The following is a 26,074-nucleotide window of genomic DNA, read 5'->3' on the forward strand; positions in this document are numbered from 1 at the left end:
GTGTATATGTCACACTAAATACTAGCTGCAGAACTGTAGCTCTCTGAAAAAATATTGTTCCGTCACAATATCTTTTCAGGGAGCTACAATTCTGCAACTAACTACATGTAAATACCTAAAAATGAACACAACATTGACAATAGTCAAGGAAAAGGATTGAGAGACAGCTGATTGCATATACATTCAAATCATTTATATTGATATATGTTTCTGAAAATGCATAGCTACATTTAAATTCAAATTCAAAGCTCATAATCAGTAAAAACATGGTTTCTGACAAAATGGAAACCGTTTTCTTTGTTTCAAGGAAGTTTAGAGATGTGGATACATGACATGAATGGTTCCACAAGTTTTTAAGTATAACAATGCAAGATAGAAGAACTGCTCATGATGCTAAACTTGAGATTGACCATTACCCATGGACAATTAACTTTTCTTCACAGAAAATTTCAAAACTACAGAATCATAACAAAACTTGAGGTTGGCCATTACCCATGGACAACTTTTCATCACAGAATATTTCAAAACTACAGAATGATAACAAAACTTGAGATTGATTATTACCCATGGACAACTTTTCATCACAGAATATTTCAAAACTACAGAATCATAACAAACTGTGAGTTAGCACTCCATTTGGCATGGATTTTCTGGATTTGCTGGACTTGATAGAAGTAATGGACTTCTTACTTTTACTACTGTCAGGACGTTTTCGTCGTGGTGAAAACCAGGGAGAACTAGCTCTGGTGGTTCTGTCTGTTTCTGACTGCTGGTGAGAAACACCTGGAACATGGCTGGAATTCACCTCTGTATATTGTGCTTCAGACTGCAGTTTGTCTTTTAAACCTTTGATAACCCCTGGAGCTATGAATTGATGGACAATGTTGTTGAAATGTTCTGGTGCTTCCATCATTACCATGTGACCAGTTTCTTCAATTATCTCCAGCTTACAGTCTACGATTGTCTTTAAAAAGTATAAATGAATGAAAACATCTAATACCTCAATAAACAATATCTTTCACTAAGAATCATAGGAAAGATCCTAATAGATCTAGAGCATTACAAATATACGCTTCTACATCTTCTAATAGATCTAGAGCATTACAAACATACGCTTCTACATCTTCTGATAGATCTAGAGCATTACAAACATACGCTTCTACATCTTCTGATAGATCTAGAGCATTACAAACATACGCTTCTACATCTTCTGATAGATCTAGAGCATTACAAACATACGCTTCTACATCTTCTAATAGATCTAGAGCATTACAAACATACGCTTCTACATCTTCTGATAGATCTAGAGCATTACAAACATACGCTTCTACATCTTCTGATAGATCTAGAGCATTACAAACATACGCTTCTACATCTTCTGATAGATCTAGAGCATTACAAACATACGCTTCTACATCTTCTGATAGATCTAGAGCATTACAAACATACGCTTCTACATCTTCTGATAGATCTAGAGCATTACAAACATACGCTTCTACATCTTCTGATAGATCTAGAGCATTACAAACATACGCTTCTACATCTTCTGATAGATCTAGAGCATTACAAACATACGCTTCTACATCTTCTGATAGATCTAGAGCATTACAAACATACGCTTCTACATCTTCTGATAGATCTAGAGCATTACAAACATACGCTTCTACATCTTCTAATAGATCTAGAGCATTACAAACATATACTTCTACATCTTCTGATAGATCTAGAGCATTACAAACATACGCTTCTACATCTTCCAGCTTTTTAATTCAATGCTTCAAATATACCTGTACCTGTACAGTAGTGCAATTCATCCATCCAACATGCTATATTTGTACTTAATTTAGAGTTTAGTCTGCCTTTAAAATTTTGCACTATCAGTCATCTTTTCGCACAACTGTGTTCTACAGTTATGGGCCTTTAGATAATTACGGACCTTTAGATAAATACAGGCCTTTAGATAATTTGTTTTTAGTGTAAACAAACAATTAGTGCTTGTTTCAGCCAGAGGCCCTAAAATACATGAATCCTGCAAAAATATCAAATTACACATGCAATAATATGGCTGACAGGTAAAAACACAAGTTTTCTATTAAGATAAAAATAATGAATTGTACTGATTTACCTTATCCATTGCCTCCTCCTCTTCCAGTGATACAAACTTGTCATGTCTTCCCCAGATGAGTAAGGTGGACACATTTATACAGCTGTGATACAAGTCATCGCCATCCAGCCACCATTGCCCATTCATGATAAAATCCAGTACATAAGTCGGGATGTCAAAAGCCTTCTGTTTATCTACTAACAATTTGGAATTGTTGTGGAAAGCACCTCTGTAAAAAAAAAAAAAAAGCAATATTATGGGCATCCTTATAATTTCTTAAACTTGTACTAGTAAACTTAGTAAATTGACAAAATATTTCATAATATGTGCATTATATCTAAGCATATGATATGGCAAAAAAATTTCTTTGTGAGCTATCATTTTAAATAGATTTATACCTTGTAAACAGACATGATATACATGGTTTAATGCATGCTAGGATGCATATGGGCAAGGAAAAAACCCCAGGCTGAGGAGCAAGAGGAACAGGTCCCCCTCCACTGACCAAAATCAGCTTAGTCACCCGTTTGGCCCTCTGTCTGGCTAAGACAGTGGCAAATGCACAACTGCTCAAAAGAAAAATTATATAGCATCTATGAATTAAATGTTTTTGAATGAACATGTCTATAACCAACAATATCTTCTTAAAGTGCAAAATATACTTACCCATATGAATGACCTATAATAACATTGCTTCTTTTACAATATACATCAAACATGGCCTCCATGTCACGTAAAATTTCCCTGAAGTGATAGCACTTTCTATCATTGGGTGCACAGCTTAGTCCATGTCCAATCATGTCTGGGCAAATGATTTCATACCCTAAGTTTGCAAAGTACTTCATCTGAGGTTTCCAGATATCTGATGAACCTCCTACACCATGAATAAAGAAAAGCACAACTCCAGGATCCGGCCTAATTGCACCATCCTTTGGAACCGCTACTCCATTATTTTTCACAGGTTCAGAAACAAAACTTTTTAGAGATCGACTGGTTGCATTAGATTGTTCATCTTTTTCTTCGATCTCAGACATGAAGCCATCTTCATTGCCTCGTAAATTTAAAGAAACTTCCACATTGGAGGAGGACATAATTGTCTCTCCCCCAACAGAATCCCTTGAAAGGGAAGATCTGGATGGAACAAAGGGAGAGGAGTATGCATTAAATGACGTTGGTCGACTTGCAATAGTCTTTTCCTCCTGGCATTTTGCCATATTTGGGTGATTTGCTTCAATGTGATCATTCTGAGAATCTGATTTGTGTGCGTCTCTAGGGGTCTTTTTCTGATTAATACTGGATGTCAGTTTTCCATAGTTGGTATATGATATGTTGTGATTTTTTAGATACAACTGAAAGGGAGAAATATATAATGCTATACAAATATTAAACACACATTTTTAAAGATAAATACATATCATTCACGACAATAGATGATGGTGTATGGATTAATAGTATTGGAAGAAGAAGAATGAACTTACCTGTTGCTCTTGCTCCAGTGCACTGTCCCTTCGTCTTGCATTTAAATGCTGGATCCTTAAATGTCTCCTAGGTCGGAGTTCAATGACATCATCATTACATTCTGGGCCTATTTTTCTTGACCTTCCAGTCTGACAACAGTTGCTCATTGTTTTGCATTCTGCTGCTACCCAACTGAAAAGCAAATCAGATAAAAACACGTTTCCTTGCAAATCAATCAAATATTCTTGTTTTAGAATATACTTGTGTCCAGCATGGTTAGAAACTAGGCCTAGAGACCATCAATGAAGAATAGGCTTACTTAGTTATGAAAATAAATATTAAAAGCAGTTTGTTTTGAATCTTAACAATTTCCCATAATCTGTCGAAATACCAAAGAATTGAATCATACTTTGAATTACAACAAACCATGGATTAATTTTGCTCTAAAATATGAAAAGATCTAAAATTGTATTAATTTGAAATGTTCAATTTAACTACCTGTACATGTAATATTTTTAGACTATGGTCAGCAAGCCAGGTGGGGGTAGGGTCCAAGTCCAATGGGAGGGAAATTTTTTTTCAAAATAGATACAAGTTTACATGCCTGTGTCCAATACCACAGACAACAAACAGAAGGACATGCAATAACAACAGTATACATTTGTCACAAAAGGATAAAACTATTCTCCGTTACTTGCCCTGGTGTATATCTCTGTGTCTAAAACCAAAAGCTGAAAGGTGTATTTGAACACATCAGAACCCACGGGTTTTCTCTCCATTAAGATGCAGTTTAACGGAGAGAAAACCTATGGGTTCTGACGATGATTTGAACACAAACAAGGAAAGTCTTGTAATTTTGTAAGTTTAGAATAATTCATAGCAAAATTTGTATCCCAATATCAAGCCAATGATTCACAAGACATTCCATTGTCCTCCTCAAAGACCTAAACAGGTTAGGAACACTTCCCCTATAGCGAGATCTTTTCGCTAATTAAAAGTACACGTGTGATTATCCCTCTTTAGCAAGAAGATAAACATTACCAGAAACAGGTGTTTTGTTGTTTTGATTGAAAATTAGGACAAATCCAGTGCAATGCTGAATAAGTGTGACACACACTCAACATGGCACTGATTGCCTCTATAAAATTGATAATACAGTCAAAAAATTTCATATCAAAGTTGCTGCGTAAGAGAGAAGGAGGCTGAAAGCCAATGCAAATTGTGAGTACTTTTGTTTTTAATCTAGATATTTGCAGTAGTATTGGACATCTTAACACTAATTCCTCTTTTTTGTGTGAATAGTGAATAGATGTATCTCTCAGGTATTTTTCTCGGTTGTACGGGATATATATTAACTTTCACTAAAGAGGGGTATGGTAATCATATTTTAGTGAAAAGATCTTGCTATAGGGAAAGTGTATTTGATAAAGAGTTGGACTAAAATAGGGATGTGATAAGGGCTGTTTTGGTTCTTGTGGATAAAAAAACTTGTATTTATCAAAAGAATATTTGTTTAAGAACAGGTTTAAGAACAGATGTATCATATTGTTTCATTAAAAACAAATTTGAAATGAAAATTAACATAATTATATATCATATGGTCAAATTGTAATAATTTGAATAAAACACCTGTAAAAGAATTTTTGCGCCTGTGTTTACCAGAGTAATTGGACAATATACTTTCTAATACCAAATACATCATTATCATTACAAAAGGAAATATTCTGAACTTATTTCAGCAGTACATATTTATATTTTGACCTTCTGGTGCAGTTGGAGGAAAGATGATCACACCAAAATATTATTCGTGATACATATAACATGAATATTCACCGAATTGCTCTGATTAATATTTTTACATAGAATATTTACTCATATTGTAAGCTGGAGAGAACATTAATTAAAATAGTTTACTTAATTATTATTTTAATAAATTCTACACTGTACTGTATGTTCCGAGATTAAATCACAGGTGTTTGGGTTTTAATACATAACTAGAGGTATATACGGATATATTCATGTATATCTAAAGTAACTATATTTACATATGTACATATACCCACTATTTATATATATATTGTAATGAGTGTGTATTTTATTAACATGTTACATCGTAGGGCTAGGGGTAGGACGTGTTATTGGTAACTGTATATTTTAATGTTAACTTAGAGAATAAATCGTTTATATCTATATCCAAATCACGGAGACTGCTTGGTTTATCTTTTATTATCCTAAATTGACATTCGGGACAAAAGGAAATATATTTTCCTAATTTACGGGAACTGATATTCTCATGAGAAGGATTTGAAATCCTTCTGTTACATCCATTCCCGTTACATATATAAGACCCAAGCACCTGTCATCAGGCCATGAGCGTATTCACTTAAAAGGGAATCCCCAAGTTATACTCTGCATAATCCGTTGTTTAAATATTGGTTTTACATATGCTTAGTCCCTGTGAATTACCACTTAGATATAAGACAATTACCTCCAACTGAAAAAAGGTACCTGCAACCAAGGAAAACAATTTCGCCGGAACTGATTTTGAAATAAATTAACTTGTACTTGATATATTCGAATATGACAATATTTTGTTCGTATTTATGATGTCAATGAAGAGAATTGAAAATGAAATTGTTAGAAATATAGTCTCACCTAATTTTGTATAGTTCTGAAAATTTATTTTGAACGTTCTTCAAATTTGAATATTTTCTCTTTATCGACCTATTAATGGTACGATTAAACCAATCTAAACGCAACTTTACTAGAGAAAATGCTGGCGATGTCGTTTGTCAAAACAGGGAGGTGAGAAATACTTCAAAGATTTCAATTTCAAGGAGTTATTCAAGCGTATTTTGTATCAATGTTGTATTACCATGAGTAAGATAAGAAAGAACATGTTTGCTTTTTTTGTGGGTTTTTTTTTTGCTATTTAGTTCGAGTTTCCTCAAATTCAAATACATGTATATATGATATACTGTATTTATATATAGATAATGCTGTCAATCTTCTACGGACAGTTTGAGATTGGATTCGTACTATGTTAAATTATAAGGGATCTTAAAGTATTGTTTAATATTATATGAATACATGTGCTAATTTCAAGGGTGGTTTTTTTTTTCCAGAAATGTTCTTTCAATGTGCAGAAATGTGAAGTTCAATATTCAAACTGGGATGAAATATGGAATAAGCAATGCTCTTCAAAATCGTTACATACCATCTCTGTCTTATTCAAGTTTCTCAGATTGCCTTTGGAGAGAAGGAAAAAACTCGAGTATTACACAGAACACTCTACTGACTGTACCATCCTCTACCAATTTAAACCAAGTGCGATATTTAAAACAACCAAGACATCCCAACAAGAAAATTACTTACCCATACAACAAGTACAAATTCAGTGGCTGGAAGAGGATTCACAAGTTTGGACTTGAAGCCAGACTCTCCAGTGTATCACAGAAAGAAATCTTGTGGAGAAGGCTGATCAAAGGACGGTCTAATTTAACAGTTTGTGATCGACTTCTTGATCACAGTAATCGAACAGTTCCGAATAGACAGAAGGTCCACTTAATGAAAGTTGGGAAGAAAAACAACTTTCCACTGTATTCATATAAACCGCCTGTATTCAAATTCAGAGACTGAATAAAAAAGAGGCCAATTTACCTATTGAGTTAAATGGGTTTTTTTTAAACTTCATAAATATTTTACCCAATGAGTTAAATGAGTTTTTTTTAATCTTCATAAATCCTTTACCCAATGAGTTAAATGGTATTTTTATTATTTTGGTATTTTTAAACTTCATAAATCCTTGAGAAGTGTATAAAAGTGAAGCATAGATTTGAAAAATACAAGATTTGAACTTCAGTCATGTTGAAGAAAATTAGTAAATGTATCTTGCAATGGTACATTTAGAGATAAAAATATCTGTATTTGAAACTCTTAAAAAGCCCAAACTGTAATAGAACAGTGGTGAGCAATTCTGTCATTTGAAGAATGCAACATTGTTTAGAAAATAAGATATTTATTTAAAAAATGTGATAGACTTTGTATAGCATTTTTAAATGCAAACAGTACTTTGAAGCTGAATGGGGGAAAAAACTTTCACACTCGGCTTACAGTAGATACTTGGGCATATATGAAAGATGAAGATAACGAACAGTGATCAATCTCATAAATCCCATAAGCAATACAAAATAGATAGTTGTGCAAACACGGACCCCTGGACACACCAGAGGTGGGATCAGGTGCCTAGGAGGAGTAAGCATCCCCCGTCGACCGGTCACACCTGCCGTGTTCCCTACATCTTGATCAGGTAAACGGAGTTATCCGTGCTGGCGTAGTCAAAATCAGTATATATATGGCACATTTTGTTCTTGAGGAATATTGTCAAGCAATCCAACTTGCACCATTTGATGCAGTCTGCTCACTATTTTGGACCAAAGCAATATGTTTACTGGTTGTTTTTTTTTTGTCAGTAAAGATACTCCATACAGGATGCAATGTACCATCTCTTCTGTGTAATTATCCGAATATCCCCTGTGATAAGGGACTATTCGTATTACCATGAATGCAAGGGCATGGAGAGTGTATATATGGTAATGTAGATGACAAGAAATGGAAAAGATATATTTGTTACAACCCCTGCAAATGAAGGGGGGGGGGGATACCGGAATTACCTTGATCGTCTCTCTGTGGACATGATTTGTCTAGAGTATATCTTTAACATCACTGAACAGATTTGATTCTTCTCTCACAGATGCTACTGCAACATAAGTTTTGGAGAGGTTATAATTAGGTGTGAAACGATACAGTACCTTCTCGATTCGATTCAATACTTTAGTCTCGATTCGATGATTTTCGACTAGGTAATTAGCATGTACCAAATTCTTTAAAATGCTAAGATTTTTTATGTTTCATGGTATTTATTGCTCTCTGCACATAAATTCTACATATGTAAAAATGTTTAACATAAAGCCACACTCTTATCTTTTGTCCTAAAGCCAAAATGTCGCCATACCTAGGATTTATATGTTGGGGGTATGTTTTTCAACTCGACTGCATCCATTTTGATACAGTAAAGTTTACTCGTATGTTGATTGGCCAATCAGAAACCGTGTTATCAAAAACAATGTGTGCAATGATTCTAGAACTGCATTGAACTGAAACAGACCCGGAATAAATCGAATTGCCATATTGCAATGCATCATTTCACCCCTAGTTATAATAGAATCATCAATCCATTTGTTTGTCTGTCTGTGAATATGATTTTGTTAATAATAGACAAGATGTGTTGTTCATGTATGTCGTCTAGATATCCATGAAATAATATTCAAAGTTATATTAAGCATATCTTAATTATTCCGAGTAACGTCCTACTGCAGAATATAGTCTTGCATTTACATTAAATTTAATTGCTTAAGAAAACAGAGCTCCTCTTCATGTCTGAAGGATGTGTTTATTCTTCGACGAGCACAAATTCACCATTTTCCACTATTGTATGTCCCCTGTGGGGGTATTAGTCTTTTTAGAACATTCTAGTTAATAATGACCAGCATTTCACATTAGAATGACCATAACAAGTAGAAAAATAATGTCATTTAATTAAAATTACCATTAAGATTGAATTTTTAAAAAAAGTTTATTCGGTATATACATATATACAAACATACACACCAAGGATAACCCATGAAAGCTCATTTCCAATGGAGTCCTTTGATGCACGAGTTTTTGTGCTAAGGGGTCATTTATTCCCACTATGACATAATAAATTGAGGACTGTGAAGTTCAATATATTATCCTAGATGCTTATAATCTCCCTTTATGTTTCTACTGTACAGATGCTTATAATCTCCCTTTATGTTTCTACTGTCCAGATGCTTATATTATACAAACCAGCTCTATATGGAATGTCAAATTGACATGAATCACAAATTATTTGAAGATGCATTGGGGCAATAACTGAACGATTGCGCACATAAATAGGATTAATGTGTGCAATAATTAAATTGTTGATCTCTATTTGAATAAATCTAATTGTAAAACATCTTTAATCTATGAGTATCCCTTATCCGTTAATTTGGTACTCACGTTACACTCTAATTGTAATAATGAGCGTATTTGAATATATCTAAATTTGATGAGTTATTGCATACAGCAATTCTAGTAATGCCATCATTACATGAAATTAATGTGCACAATAATGAAATAGATGATTTCATTAAGAGACATTTTTAATTTCAATGAACATATCCTTTGTTGATTTACTAAGCTCAATAATTCATCACATCGATGTGCTCAATAATTCATCAACAGAGACATTTTCAATTCCGATGAACATATATATGTCCCTAACTGATTGAGCTCAGCAAATTCAATGCAGACAATAAATGAATTAATATCATGAATTCAATTTATGTTTAAATTGATTCAATTGCAGAGAACAGCAAGTCAGATAAAGATAGCATTATTTGTGATGTTTATTGCTTTTTTTGCAAAATCGTTAAGCATAATAAAAATGTATTTTTTGGAGGAATTTTTTGCACTGTAATGAAAAAAATTCTGGTAAGCTCTCTGCCACTAAAGAAGTTTATACTAGATCTAACTATTTCCTATAAATAATCAATTATATCTTATAATTAAAAAATGTTTTCAAGGGCAATTACTCCTATGCTGGTATTTCTCTAATGTATGTCTATCATGAAGTGTTTAATCATACATAGTATGAATGCCAATACCATATTCAAAGCTGGTTCCATATGATAACAAAACATGAATTTATACACTAATATGTACTAATTTTATTTTCATATACAAGTATAACAATGTATCAAAATTAAACATGAAAATTTAACCGTAAACCACAAAGAGCCTAAATATAATTAAACTGCAACATTGCAAGATTTACATTCAAGTATTAGGAATAAATTTAATTACAAGCCAGCTTACTAGTATATTCAAATATAGAGAGTATTTAGACTTAATTTCAACATGTACATGTGTATAGCACTTTTATGCACATTTTTAAAAAATTATCACCGCAATTTATTCCTTGTATGCCTTTCATAAAATTTAAGTACAAACATATGCTACAATATCATTTACACTTCCATTGCAGATTTTACAATCTGTCAAGTTCAATTTTCCTTTTGAACAAGTTAATCAGAACACATTTTATTCCTTAATAGCCAAGTATTTTACAAAACACATAGTAAACATAATTTTTATAAGAGCAATTGATAAGAATGAGTCTACATTTATCGTCTCCCTAATACAAGGGATATCATTTCGGGTAAGGTTATCTGTCAAGCTGTCTGCAACACTTTTGATTTCTGGGTGATATTTCATTTACTATTAGATAGTTCACATGTTTTTATAGATCAAACGATCAAGGTCTCCAGGTCATATAATGAGAAGAATTGGTTTTTAGATATCTTTAATGTAACTTGGGCTTTAGCTCTGATATTTCATTAGAAGAGTTTGTATGACTATAAGAGGACCTTTATTTATTTTTTTAAAGTCAAAATGTCAAAGTCAGCTGATACTGTACATATGGCAAGATTTTCAAGATGATTTTTCAAATACAATTTGAACTTTAACAATCAGAGTCTCTAGGACTAAAACTTAACCTCCATGTGTTTTCAGCATTAGGGGTCATAGATCAAATTCATTATTGCAAATGTACCAAACTGGTCTCCAGTCATTATCTCCAACCAGAATAATATCATAGTAACAATGGTTTTGTAAAAGTGAGTGTGGTTTTACACAAAAATCTAGTGAACGTGATCATATTCAATTTTGGCAAATTCTACTCTGACCTTAATAAATGACCTTATCTATCAGCCATCCATTTGACCTTGACCTAAGTATGAAATCTTTATCTTGTAATATAATCTAATTAAATAATGACGAAAGTTAAAATTGCAGACAAAGAACAAAATCCACTTTATCTTTGATCTAAGGAGCATAAAAATCAAATGCACTGAATATACTTTTGCATGCCACTGTAACTGTAATTGGGGGGAACATCATTTGTGCATCAGAATTTAAATTTATTTTAAAAGAGCTCATGCAAATGTTTTGAGCAGTATATAGAAATAGAGGAACATTTTTTCAAATAGAGGTGCATCGAAGAGAAACTGTAACTTGTATATCTTGTTTCCTGTTCACTTCGATTTTAAGGCACAACTAAAAAGGAATGTTGCACTTCACTTAAAATACAACCTACATAAAAATGCATCACATGCTTCTAGTTTACACAATAACTGCCATTCAAAATATAACTGCTTCAAAGTTGCACATCATTCAGTGCATGTAATCATTAAAATACATTTGCAACTCCGTCCCATTCTCAGACAGTACAGTAACAGGAGGTACACACATGGTGGTTAAATGTTATAGTATATTGTTCTTGTATATTGATACATACCACATATTTATTGGAAAAAGCTGTATTTTTAATAAAAATTAAGTTGATTATCACTAAATGTATATTTCGGACATACATGCACTGTTCCTCATCATTTTATAAATTTATATCATGCACTAACTCATCACTGAAAGACTACATATGTATACAAATTTTCAGATTTTCTAAAACAATACTGTAGCTTTATATCAACACCATAGATAATATGCAAAAACATAAATACATTGTATTTCAATCACTTTCAACATAATAATGAAATATAATTTTACTTTAAATTATTTTAAACAAAAGCAATGTTTTGAAACAATGAAAGTGAACATGATGTGGAGGAGATAGGTTGGAATGGGTTATGCAGTTTCTGAATCACTGTTTTCTTTGTCTGTGTTAAACTTCGCACTTTCACTTGTTCCATCATACTTCTGAAGATGAATCTAAGAAAAATTATGAACAGTGGTCAGTGTAAAACTAAGCTCACCTGTGTAACACAAAGCTCACCTAAGATCAGTGTAACATAAAGCTCACCTGAGATCAGTGTAACACAAATTCACCTGAGATCAGTGTAAAACAAAGCTTACCTGAGGTCAGTGTAACACAAAGCTCACCAGTGTAACACTAAGCTCACCTGTGTAACACAAAGCTCACCTGAGATCAGTGTAACACAAATTCACCTGAGATCAGTGTAAAACAAAGCTTACCTGAGGTCAGTGTAACACAAAGCTCACCAGTGTAACACTAAGCTCACCTGTGTAACACAAAGCTCACCTGAGATCAGTGTAACACAAAGCTCACCTGTGTAACACAAAGCTCACCTGAGATCAGTATCACACAAAGCTCACCTGTGTAACATAAAGCTCACCTGAGATCAGTGTAACATAAAGCTCACCAGTGTAACACTAAGCTCACCTGTGTAACACAAAGCTCACCTGAGATCAGTATCACACAAAGCTCACCTGTGTAACAGAATGCTCACCTGAGATCAGTGTAACAGAAAGCTCACCTGAGATTAGTGTAACAAAAAGCTCATTTGATTCACTTTGCCTTTATGAGGAAAAGAATTTCACAAATTTGGACCCCTTATTGTGGCCAAGAACCTTGATTTGAAAAAACACAAATTTACACTGCATAAGTTTACCTGCATATTTCCAATTTTCTTTTAAAATGTATTCCCATGTAAATGAAATGTTACTGTGACCTTCACCTTTGTTCAGGCGTGGACTTTAACCTTGATCTACACTACATAAGGATGTTTTCACTTTATATCTATGCACACAATTCTTTGGATATAGTAATTTTTTTTCAAATATAGTCCAGTGGAATAGGATGTTGTCCCCATTTAAACAAGTATGAATATGCCAAGCTGGATCTGAGGTCACAAACCTTGCAGAAATTTACTTTTGATCAAAGTCTCTATTTTTCATTACATGTTCCTTTTTATAAAAAGTGAAACTAAATTAAACCAACTTCATCAAAGTTTTATTCCTGTTCTGTACAATGTTTTCTAAAACTTGGATTGGTGGTTCTTGAGATGTAAAAACGTAAACAGATGAAAAGACCAAACAAATGCTGAGTAAACTTTTTGAAGGTCATTTGATCCTCTGCACAGGTGAGCTAAAAATGATACAAACTACAGAAAAAAGTAAGACAGACAAAGCAAGTAGTCCAGTGCTTATGTGAGTCATTTTTCTTACAGAAATATAACTTTCTTAAAATCCTGTATTAATCAAACCTAATACAAATTACAGCTCTGTCCCATGGGGATCCAGGCTAGAGTAGGTCCTCATTACCCCCCAACCTCCAGGATCTGTGCTAGAATAGGACCTCATTACCCCTCCCTGGAGGCTAGAATAGGTCCTCATTACCCCCCCCCCCCCCCCCCCCCCCCCAGATCCAGTCTAGAATAGGTCCTCAGAAACACACACACACACGGATCCAGGTTAGAATAGGTCCTCAGTACCCATTGCTTGTTGTAAGAGGCGACTAAATCGGTGGACCTTCGAATGAGACCATAAAAACCGAGGCCCCGTGTCATAGCAGAAGAAGTAGACAATGTGGAAGCACACAACGACAGCAAAAGACAAATAGATGTCAAACTTTAATCAGTGAAGCTCAACATCACATTTTGTATACATTGTCTTTGTGTCTCAATATACACAACATCCATAATAATACTACAGGTATCATGTCAATCAAAAAACTCGCAACTGTTTAGATTTTAAACAGTACTGTTAGAACATTTAGAGTTCATATATTTGAAGATCACAATTTAGAACAGCTATACCTCAACACTGAAAGAGCTTAATACAAATTTCAACATCTGATATCTATATCCATACAGTGGCCATACTGAATTTTGTGTTTCCCTGATTTAAAATTACCTGTAAATTAGTGTTTGAAAAATGAAAGCTATTTACCTGAATGAATATATTAACTTCACCACTTCTACTAAGGTATGGAAAGTTTCCCCCTGATTTAAGGTGGGCTCGCCTGGCCTCGGGGTAACATTTATACATCTCCTCCCTCACAGCATGAGACAATGCACAATCATCAAAAACCTAGGAAAAGAGCACTACAGATCTTTATCAAAATTTGGTTTTTCACGATTATTAGATGTCTATAGAAATGATACACATACAATAAATGTTTATTTAAGAAGTAACTTTCATTTTTGAAAATCCATGATGGTATGAACTGTAAAGATACACATACTCCTCATGAAGCACATAAAAGTCGCAGTTCATACCCTCAAGTATTTTCAAACATGAAATTTATTTCTTATATTTACACTCTACTTTCATTTATGTTGGAGTTCCCAGCCCTTAAAACTGATGAACTATAATCCATACACGTATTGTTCACAACACAATCATGAGGAAATGGCTATCATTACAATTTATAGAGACATCAGGTGCAAAACCAATGGAAATGTAAATATTTAAGAAATTAACATCACTTCGAGCTGTTCATGATCAATATGAACGTTTTTGAATTTGAGGCAAATTCTGTCAATCGCACTAGTGATTCACAGAGAATTTGCCTCAAATCCAAATCTGTTCATATTGACCATGAACAGCTCAAAAGTGATACTTATATTTAATATATTCATTTACTAAATCATCATTTGTTTACATTGCTTGCATTTATAAGTCAGGAAATATTTTGTTGCATAAAACAAACTCCTAAGATCTACCTATGTCACAGTCGTATTGTGACGTACATCAAAATATAGACATGACGTCACACTTCGTCTTATCCTGCCTTTTATCAACATTGCGCGGTGCACTGTACTTTGGAGCTAGGAGACCACAACATTGGAATGATAATCCACGTAAGTTTACATTCTTAATCCGAGGTGTGACTTTGCAAGATATTTTTAACACATGTTGTATTTTTTCAAATCATTATGCTCTCTCAGTCACGTGCTTTAAACTAGTTCATAATCCGTTCATAGTCAATATGAACGGATTGTGTCGCGTGCTGAAATTGGTTGGTTCATAGAGAAAAGTGTGATTTGTGATATAAATATAAACTAATAACTTGAAAGTAAAATGACGTTTGCTTGATATGATTAAGACAATACTAATGAAGTACTTCCTTTCATATCTACTGTAAATCATGTATTTCGTGAGACTTTATTTCAGTGATCTTGACCTGTCGGTTTAATCAGCGAGAAATAATGACAAGTTGTGACAACAGCCATTTCTCGTACCTTTATACAAACTCATCAGTTATTTATGCAAGTTAAAATCACAGCCAAAATCAGGGGCAAAATAGACAGTTAGTCAATCTTGTTCTCTTCACAAATGATTAATTTGGTTTTTACTTTGTCTGGAGCGTAGCTTCGTTAGGCTCGAGTAGGCACGTGCCTAAACATTTTTTTCATTTTCAAAACACATTTGCAAAAAATAATATGTTCATATATATTTCTGGTTTTTAAAATCAGATATAAAATTATTATTCCATGATCCGTCGGACCTTTTGTTTTTATAATGTACTTTATGATATATAAATAATGGTTGTATAGTTTTTATAAACTTATGGTGATCACAATGACTCACTTGACTTAACAGTTTAAAAATCTTTGAAAAGTTGTACAATATTTAATGTGTATTGCAATTATTTGATGCTCAGAGTAGTGCAAACGAGTCCCAATATCTAAAAAATATCCCCAAACGGAATGGGGACAACCCCCTTCCGCATCTACCCCCCCCCCCCCCCCCACCACCACCACCACCACCACCTTGGAGCTTCGTGCCTCAGTCAAACCTTCACCTTTCGGGCCTACACATTGAAATAGTCCTAGCTACGCCCCTGTTTGTATATATACAATGCACACATACATGCAAATAAAATTATTCATGAGAACCTTACTTTTGCATAAAAATAACCTCTAATTTAACATGAAACTCATAATGAAGTTCTCGTGAATAAAAATTGATTCACAATATGAATAATTTGATTGGTCTTTCAAATTCTAACATCTCTCTCACACCCTTAGCAGAGAGCACTTACATCCATTATAGTAACATCCACATCTTGGAGTTTCTGAGGCTCTATATAACAGTTCATACAGTTCAAGGTTAGCCTCGAAGCTAGTTCAGACTGACTCAGACTGTCAAGCTGAAATTAAAAAAAAAAATTGATATAAATATGATTTAGTATAAGTTATATACACCCTTTCCTGTTCAAGTGTTCCACAAACTGCAACTTTCTTTAAATCTATTTTATTGATTACAAGACAAAGCACTAGTGAAGTGAACTAAGATGTGAATGTGATCCATACATTCCCCTGTGTCAGTTAATTCCACCCCTCACCCTGCTTTGTTCCAGCCTCAAAAATATTGAATTCAAATCATATACATAATGTTCGTATAAAAACCATGAAGTTTACATCATTAAAAACTTGAAAGTAGGAATGAAAAACTAACAAGAGGTCCATCAGCCACATCACTCACCTGAACTACTTCATTTTCCAGTGTTAAGCTTTAAATCACAACCATAAGCCCCCTTCTGCAACCCCCCCCCCTTTCCCCCTGAACCTGAGGATCTTGTATCTTCACAGGCTAAGTGTTCAATTTGCTTACTCTCATCTAAATTTTGGAAGATTAGCCCAATTATATAAATATTCTAATCAAAGTGCCCTAGCTTTCCGAGACGTCCAATTAAAAAGTGTCTTTCATAGCTTGTTATTGATTCTATACAGTAATGGCGACAGCCATATGCTACAACTGCTTTTTTTGCCAATGTCATGGTATTTTGCCCAAACAAAAGAGACTGACAATATTTGGTAAAATGTTTATGGTATATATTCAGCTGCTAGAGATAATAGATTATGTCACTCAGGCTGACAGGAAAGAACAGAAGGGAGCTCCCTCCTCGGGCTAAGGTATATCATTCACTGGGTATAGTACATCAGGGGCATATAAAATTACATAAAATTACCCTCTCTACAAGAAAGTCAATAGAATCACAAATATCAGTATCCACATATCCTCTGTCAAAGTTCCCCATCACCATCTTCTTTAGCACCAGAGCAGGCATCATCCAAAACCTGATGGAGGAATATGAAACCAATTTATATGTTTGGCATAGCAATCCATTTATATATAAATCACATGTAGTTCATTTTCTCTCTCTCTCTCCCTCCCTCTCTCTCTCTCTCTTCCCCCCTCTCTCTCTCTCTCCCTCTCTCTCTCTTCTCTCTCTCACTCTCTCTCTCTCTCTCTCTCTCTCTCTCTCTCTCTCTCTCTCTCTCTCTCCTTACGTTGGAGCCGAATTAGTTTGGTTGAAAATGGTAGTATCATAGAACGCATTGCACAGGATAAGGGAAACAACTCTTGGAGAACGATGTGTGACCTCCGCAAACTTCTGAGCAAGAAATCCACCTAAAGAGGTACCAAATATGTGGACCTAAAGAGATAAAGAAGAGTAATTTAATCTACAGTATATCACCGTAAATATCATTTATCACTTAAGATACAAACTTAAACATGGGTCTAAGATCACCTAAGAATCACACAATAAAAAACTTTCATTAGAAGTGTTGCATGTTGATGGTGCTACGAGTGCATCATTCAAACTCTGGTTTGATGTCATCAGTTACAAGTACTATAAAATCCAAAGTGATGTTTACTTCATCAAACATTTCTCAATAACAAAATGATGGCCTGAACAAATATATTTCCAACTTTCTTATCAATGACATTGATCTTGGCCAAATGACCATGTACAAAGTCACAACACACTGTCTAGACATAAGTCAAACAATACTGTCACCCCATTACAGAGTTATAGCCTAAAACAGACATGATACGCCTGCCAGACGTTTATTCATTATAAACAGACGAGTGTGCTCGAAACAAAATCATGTCAACCTTGGTGGAACATGTGACTCATCAACATATCTCTCGAATTGTGCAAATAACTACAGAAAAGATATTACAAAACATACAGTTGAACTTCGGTGACTCAAACACCGATATCTTCGATACCATGGATATGTCGAAGTGATTCAGAAGTCCCAACCACTTACAGTGGAATCATCATTGTCCGTGGGGAATTGATGTTCGTGGATTTCATGGGTTACTCTTAATCACGAATTTACATGTACGTGTCCTCAAATATTTTTTAAACCAAGTAGAGTAATTTCTCCTAGTGACATCGTATCGCTTAATTATCCACAAAATTACGTCCCCACAAACCAGCAAAATTTTGCTTACCCACTAACATTGGCCCCCACAAACTAAAATGATTCCACTGTATTCTTCAAGTATTTTACCCTCAATATCTCGAATCCAGGGATATCTTCAAGTTTTTTTCTCGATTCCATCGAGTTTCAAATAACAAGATTTGACGTATTTCATGTTATTACATGTATTTAGATAATTTCTGTTTCATGGTATGAATGTATTTAATTTTGGGTTGTTAAATGAAATGCTTTATAACTAAAGGAGTGACAAATTATTTTCACAGCCTTCTTACATCATACTCATTAATTTCAATCTGCTTAAAATCAGCTTTTGGTCTGCTCTAGTAATGTTACGGTTTGTGCAATGACATAACATTACCATAGCAGATCAAAGACCTGGGGTGCATTTTACAAAAGAACTTACAGCTTACGACCAACTTTACATACTGGAATTCTCTCGTTTATTGTATAAAGATGATTCACTCCTATGTAAAACAGTGAAAAGAATAATGTTGAAAATTAAGTTACAGAAACGTTTTAATCCACTCATTTAAACTAATAAGTGTGTAATACAATTTTAGACTTGCGCCTTTGTCGTAAGTTGTTTTGTAAAACGGGCCCTAGGTTTTAATCAGATTGATTAATCTTTAACTTCATAGATGCGATTTGGCTCTTATCAAAATGTATGTCTAACTGAACTCCTGAAACACTTTGGCATAGATCATTACTCCCATGGGGCATCTGGAAATACTCTTTCTGCTGTGTGATGTGCTTAGCATTTTTAAAGTTCAATACTGCATGTGTCATTATTGTTGGAAACAAAATAATTCTCTATATTAATTGTTTATATATGCCTATATTTTATGAAAACAATGTGTATTTCTTGATGCAATCATTTTTAATAAGGTTACTGCATTTGAGGGATTACCTACCTTAAAGCATAGTTTATTTTTTCATACTCGGTAATTTTTAACCCGATTTTAAGCTGTAATTCACATTTCTTTACAGATGCTCAAACTGATAAAGTTTGTCGATTCTAGGACTCAAATCTACATGAGCCCAAAATGGGTTATGATATATATGGCCATATCATCTTAAAGGTCACAGTGACCTTAATGTAGGATGCGACACAGCATTATCTGATCGATTTTGATGATTCTTGGCCAAATGAATTTCTAGTTATGAGTTGGACAGGGTTTTGCCATATCTGGCCATATAATCTTAATAAAAGGTCACAGTGACCCAACTTTAAAGTGTGACATACCTGCTACCCAAGATGCATCAACTGACAAACTTTGATGATTCTAGGTCTCATAGCAGAAATTTTTTCCAAGGGGGGGTCGAACCTTTTATAATAAGTCAACTCATTTTTCTTATAAATCGTTATATTGTAATTTTTTTTATCTTTGCAAATTCCAGGGGGGGTGGGGGTGTCTGAACCCCCCCCCCCCCCCCCCCCCCCCTCTAGATCCGCGCATGCATAGTATTATGAGCCAGACAGAAAAAAGCTGACAGATGGACATAGATGCCATACCATAATACATCCTGTCTTAGACAGGTGTATAAAATTGGCCTAGTCGTGAGAAGAATTTGAAACGTTCATGCACAACAGGCAATAGGATTGACAACATTGGATAAAAATAGATAGTACAAGTCACCTGAATGAGTCAGGCACCCTAAAAATAATGAAAAGTAATTGCTAATCTTAATGAAATATGATGTCTTAATAATGAACACCCATCAAATCTTTACCTTGTCTAACTGTAAATGATCTAAAAGCTTCTTAAATCCATCACAGAATTCTCCCATTGTCCAGTAGACTGGATACTCCACCTGTAAAATAAACTTACATCAAAACTTCACATGAAAGACAGCAATGACTGATTAATTGTATACTGTTCAACGTCCCTCTCGAGAATTTTTCACTCATATGGAGATGTCAAGACAGCACCTCCTTAAGGAAGAGTTTATGTTTTTCCCCCTGCAATATATACATATTTACATGTCAAAACAGCAATGTATTGACATGTAAATATGTACATATTTCAGGGAAAAAACTTAAACTCTTCCTTAAGGGGGGTAGGGTAGTCATTGATTTTTTTTTTAAGTTTCTGGATGTACAGTAATTTCTTTTACTTTAATTAAGAGAATGCACTACATATATTAACAGCAAATCTGAATTTTTTTTAAATGATTACATGTATTTATTTTCTAATCTTAAAAACATTTTCTTCTAATTCAATTTTAGTTGTAACACACAATTTGGTTGATCGACATTCAACAAACCAATTCACATCTTATAAAATGGCCAGCTGCTTTTAAACAATGCTGAGGCTGTGAGTGATATTAAAATGCAGAATTTCAGATTGCTATAACAATTGCTCTGTCTTACATCAAATTCATAATATATTTCCATGTCGATATGAAGGATATTAATTAATCGGATATATCGAAAAATTAAATTTTATAGGAATAAAGCTAATACGTAACCATATTTTACAGTATAAAATGGATTTGGCAGATTACGCTTCATAAACCATGAAGTGTCTTAACCTTTAAGTATGGAGTTTTCTTCTCATTATTAGGGACATGCCAGTGGCATTGGAAAATTAAATGATGTGCTTCTGCAAATTTTACCAGTACTAGAATATTGATGACTGTCATCTCTCACAAAAATGACAACAATAACATGTTTCATTGTTCATATTTACATCAACACCAACTGAACTGAATGTAGATTGTGTATTTATGTACTTTATAATATACTAAAATGTTATGTAAATTGAGAAAACTAAATGGAACAGCAAAGATGGTGGTCACATGATGTTTTGATTGGCAGAAAAGTCTAAAGTTTGTTTGTTTTGGGTGAATTGTCTACTGCTTTACGCATCATTGACATCTGAACATATAACACTACATATAAGAAAGAAAATAAAACGATGGCTAGAAATATAAAAACGTATCAGCTTCTTTCCTATAGATAATACTGTTTGAATATTTCAATGCTGATAAACTGGTGATGCTATTCTTTGTTTTACCTTGAATATTGGTGATACCATTCTTTGTTTTACCTGGATCTGACAGAAATCTTTATACAGCAGTTTAGTTGGAACAGTTACTATTGTACTGTTGCCAAATACAACAAATTATCGATAAAATTGTAAAGATACATTTATATTGGCAGCTGAATGTTAAACCATCATAGGGCCTAATGTATGCATACTCGTACCTTGTCCTAGGAAAATATTGAATGCTTTTCATCACTGCTACCTTAACCCTACCATCATTACAGAAAATAAACTCTTACAGATATCACCCTGTATCCAACAGCTGAGAGAGCCAGAAGCTGCTTATAGAAAACATCTGATGTGCCGCTGGCTGGAGGAAAACAAATGATGGGACACTTCACCTGTTTGGGCCCAGCATCATACAATTTCCATTCTTTACCATCATCATCATCAACGATGTACTGAAACATCAACAGCTGTCTATAATCTGGACATTTTTCAATTTTGTCAATGTGCAATATATTCATAAAAAATCATATATTGCATTGCTTTCAAATAATATTAATACATTTTATGACCTCTAACTTCGTAATTACAGAACCAATAGTTTGTAACTATCACATTGTCTATATGTCATTGTGTGTGTAAATATCGTCAACTGCTCACGGTCTGTATCAATAACTGCTTATTTTATCAGTTCTACATCCAAAAAGAAAAATTTTCCAGAACTACAAGTTTATGCCCTGGTTATGGGAATATAAACACGATGGAAGCTAGGCAATCCGAATATTCGGTAAAACAGATATTCAATAATACTTCCATTGATTTCATATCCCCCATAATAAAACAATCAGACATTCGTTCCTTTTATCTATATTTTGAAATAATTCGAGTTTATAGAGAAGTAGAGGTTTATATGTCAAGATGAAGGGTCATCTGCAATCACATTGCCTTCATCAAGAAATCAAAAGAAAGTTTGTCACACTGTCAGATGGTGTTTCCTTACATTCATTGGGATTTTATTTGTGAATATATATATTCTGATTCATTCTCAATGCCGATTACTTTTGGTACAATCCCACAGAACACCACACTTTAAATGGTATTCATGCACTGATGCAGCAAGATTTCTTTTTTAAAAGTGTAGAATAAAAGTTCCGCGGAATATTGCATGTCCTGGTTAGACTGAATAGCTTTCATTAAATACTTTTAATAATGATTAACAGTCAGTGACATAATGATTTTTTTAAAGACTTACAGTTTTTAGAGGAACAGAGCTGCGAAAACTCTGATACTCCTGGGAATTGGCTATCACTGATTCTGTCATGCTGAATATTTGTTATCTTCTCATCTTTTGAATGGAATGTCTTGGCAGTTCTAAAAAGGTTTAAATATACATCGTGAATAATTTCCATTCCTTACATCCTTGCACATAGACAATGGGACCACTGACTCCCTGTGGTGGGGAAATATGTTCCGAGTTTAGCAGCATCCTCACAAGGAGGTATGAAAAGCAGGAAGGAATACTGTCAGTATTAACCCAGATATAAACAGTAATCATATTGTATCAATGTTAAAAAAACTTTCATTACACAATTATCAGAGTGTTCACTATATTCCTTACTAGGGTTTCATGATTTAGTGTCATGTGCCTGATTTTCCTTTAGATTTACAACAATTTCCCAATGTTATCTACATTAGGCGTTTTCTGTGTCACCTGGTGATGAGGCTGTGGAGAATATTTCCAATAGAAATGTGATAATTATGTCACAAGTTGACATTCCTTTTGCTTGTTGATTACAGTCATGTTCTGTTCATAATGGCAACATTATGTATATACATGTATTCTAGTGTCAAAATCATAATGTACATGAACAAATTTGCTGCCACAATACATATTCAGTACATGCAAAATACTAGGGGCAAGACATTGTAAAAAGACTTTGCTCCCATTCATTAGATGTTGGTACTGCAACAGGAAGGGAGAAAACGCAATGGACCAGACTGAGATTCAAACCTCGGCCTCCTGAATTTCTAGTCAGGTGCTATACCAAATGAGCCATCTGGCCACCAGCAATCTAACCTGGCTGACCCCTACATTCCTCCCTCCTTAATGTGTTCACATTTGAAGACATCATCTAAAGATCTTTATCCCCAAGCAGGCATTTTCGCCCGTCAGTTCCAAGGACTGGTCCAAGGGACCAAATGGAACAGAAATGGAGAAAATGCAACTGACCAGATCATGATTTGAAGCTTGGCCCCCTGAATCTCTAGTCAGGTGCACTACCAACTGACTGTTGCAGCATAAATCAGGTTGTGAACACTTCCCCTACAGCGAGATCTTCTCGTTAAAATGAAATTATCCCTCTTTAGCAATAAAATAAACATTACCATAAATAGGTGGTGTGTTGTTTTGATTAAATATAAATGACAAATCCTGTGCAATGTATAAGTGCTACGTTACTCCAGCATGCTAGAGGTTCACACTTCTGACTTGGTGAGGTATATAAGGGACGTTAACCGAGGCTCTCACTTGTTGGAGTAAGTACAACACATATACTCAACATGGCGCGAACTGCCTCCGTCTATAAAACTGATAACATTGTCAAGAAAATTCATATCAACAAAGAAGGAGGCTGAAATCCAATGCAAATCATGAGTTTGGTTTTGGTATATACGCTTGCAGTAGTATTGGACATCTTACCGGCAGCACTTTTTCAAATGAAACATGAATAGATGAACTCCTTGAGTGTTTTTCTCGGTTGTACAAGATTTTTTTTACTCTTGCTAAAGAAGGATAATCATGTTTTAATAGAAGAAGTGTTCCCATACTGTAAATATAAACCCATATAATATACCAAGAGTATGCTAATCCATTTCAATTCATCTTTAATAGGTTGGGAACACTTCCCCTACAGCGAGATCTTCTCATGAAAACGCGATTATCCCTCTCTAGCAAGAGTAAATATTATATCCTGAATAACTGAGAAAAACATCTGTGGAGTTTCATGTGTTTCATGTGAAAAGAAAAACATGTGCTAGAATGTCTGATACATGTAATTCTGCAAATATATCAATAAAAACAAAATTACTCAAGATGTGTATTGAATTTCAGAAATCTTCCCTTTTATGCAGCAATTTTGATATGCAATATCTTGAGTGTGTTGTCAATTTTATAGAAACAATTCACTTCATGCCGAGTGTGTGTCACATTTATTCAGCAATGCACGGAATTTGCCATTATTTACAATAATGACACCAAAACACCTGTTTATGGTCATGTTTACTTTCTCGCTAAAGAGAGATAATCGCGTTTTAGCAAGAAGATCTCGCTATAGGGGAAGTGTTCCCAACCTGTTTTTATGGCAGATTTATGTAAATATATATCAGCTTAATAATAATAATAAACAATAGCAAGACCTAGCTCACTGTATTCATGTATTTATGAGCTAACGCAATCGTATGAAATCCATGAATTTCTGCTGACTGACTCGTCATAAATTTTATGATAAAATTCCTCTCATGTAAACAATATTTTGTTATTGTCATTTTTAAAAATAATATCGTGACATTTTTCAATGCCATCCTTCCAACATAAATCGTTTATACATAAAAGAACCTTTTCTAAATATTACCATGTACAGAACACACTTGAGGTATTACTACGGAAGAAAATAACCAAATGTTGTTCCTCCTTCCTAACTGAGTGTCACAGTCCAGTCACATGATCTGGATTCTTGAACCCGATCATATTATCATCGTAATAACTTCTAGATGGGTAGATATTTAATCCTATCATTTCTAGAGAAAACAGATTTTGCTACCATTGTAAGATCAGTATTGAAGATGAAAAAGGTTTGTTTCTTGGTCGTCCTTTATACAACTGTAAAAGAAATCAAAGTACTGAAAGTACTGAAACAGTGTCCACTACACTACCACCACAGAACAAACCTCATACAAACACTTCAAGTAGAAGGAGTCACTCCCTTTAACCTTCAAACTCTGCTAACCATATCCACAATCAACATTAAAACTATCGTACCAGCAAATTAAACTGCATCAGATCCACTGGATATACTACCTATATATCCAAGTGTGATTAATTGCTTATGGTCCGTAGTCCATATCTTTATGTAGAGATACCCCAGTTGGGTTACGATTCGGCCTTTACTTTTGGTTGCATTTCTCTTTCTCCCCTTCATCATCCTCTATCATCGTAGTGGTTTGTGTGGCGTTGGCACTTTGTCAGGTCAGATTTTGTCAGCTGGCAGTGGTTCGGGGCTTAACTCTGGGCCGTTATCAAATATCTCGTGAACACTTCTGGTGACGGAAGTGGCTGACAGTTATATACACTTTTTAACCTTTAAGGGCTGTTGCAGGTATAGATCACTTCTGCT

The 26,074-nt window shown here is 34.3% G+C and overlaps 2 protein-coding genes across 2 annotated transcripts; one reads left to right on the forward strand and one right to left on the reverse strand.

Moving 5' to 3' along the window:
- Nucleotides 1–171: 171 nt before the first annotated feature.
- LOC125651303 (uncharacterized) lies at nucleotides 172–25,444 on the reverse strand. The gene is made up of 15 exons (XM_048879875.2): nucleotides 25,313–25,444; nucleotides 22,936–23,054; nucleotides 21,977–22,138; nucleotides 20,422–20,502; nucleotides 17,746–17,891; nucleotides 17,424–17,532; nucleotides 16,494–16,601; nucleotides 14,396–14,536; nucleotides 12,338–12,415; nucleotides 6,051–6,100; nucleotides 3,583–3,754; nucleotides 2,771–3,453; nucleotides 2,503–2,670; nucleotides 2,126–2,333; nucleotides 172–964 (listed from the first exon to the last, which is right to left on the reverse strand). Exons 2-15 carry the CDS (start codon nucleotides 23,002–23,004, stop codon nucleotides 608–610), a joined length of 2,532 nt encoding a protein of 843 aa, XP_048735832.1. The 5' UTR covers nucleotides 23,005–23,054; nucleotides 25,313–25,444; the 3' UTR covers nucleotides 172–607.
- LOC125650245 (uncharacterized) lies at nucleotides 6,277–7,221 on the forward strand. The gene is made up of 2 exons (XM_048878367.2): nucleotides 6,277–6,367; nucleotides 6,688–7,221. The coding sequence occupies exons 1-2, from the start codon at nucleotides 6,336–6,338 to the stop codon at nucleotides 7,199–7,201; spliced, it is 546 nt and encodes a 181-aa protein (XP_048734324.2). The 5' UTR covers nucleotides 6,277–6,335; the 3' UTR covers nucleotides 7,202–7,221.
- Nucleotides 25,445–26,074: the final 630 nt, after the last annotated feature.

Source organism: Ostrea edulis, chromosome 5, assembly GCF_947568905.1.
Source record: "Ostrea edulis chromosome 5, xbOstEdul1.1, whole genome shotgun sequence".
Lineage (NCBI taxonomy): Eukaryota > Metazoa > Mollusca > Bivalvia > Ostreida > Ostreidae > Ostrea > Ostrea edulis.

Bases quoted from the DNA above. Each gene is read 5' to 3' on its own strand.
- LOC125650245 (XM_048878367.2), top strand. From the start codon at position 6,336: ATGCTGGCGATGTCGTTTGTCAAAACAGGGAG. The intron at 6,368-6,687 runs GTGAGAAATACT...TTTTTTTTCCAG, and splicing joins TCGTTTGTCAAAACAGGGAG to AAATGTTCTTTCAATGTGCA.
- LOC125651303 (XM_048879875.2), bottom strand. From the start codon at position 23,004: ATGACAGAATCAGTGATAGCCAATTCCCAGGAGTATCAGAGTTTTCGC. The intron at 22,139-22,935 runs GTAAGTCTTTAA...TTGATGTTTCAG, and splicing joins GCTCTGTTCCTCTAAAAACT to TACATCGTTGATGATGATGA. The intron at 16,602-17,423 runs GTAATTTTATGT...TTTTAATTTCAG, and splicing joins TTGACTTTCTTGTAGAGAGG to CTTGACAGTCTGAGTCAGTC.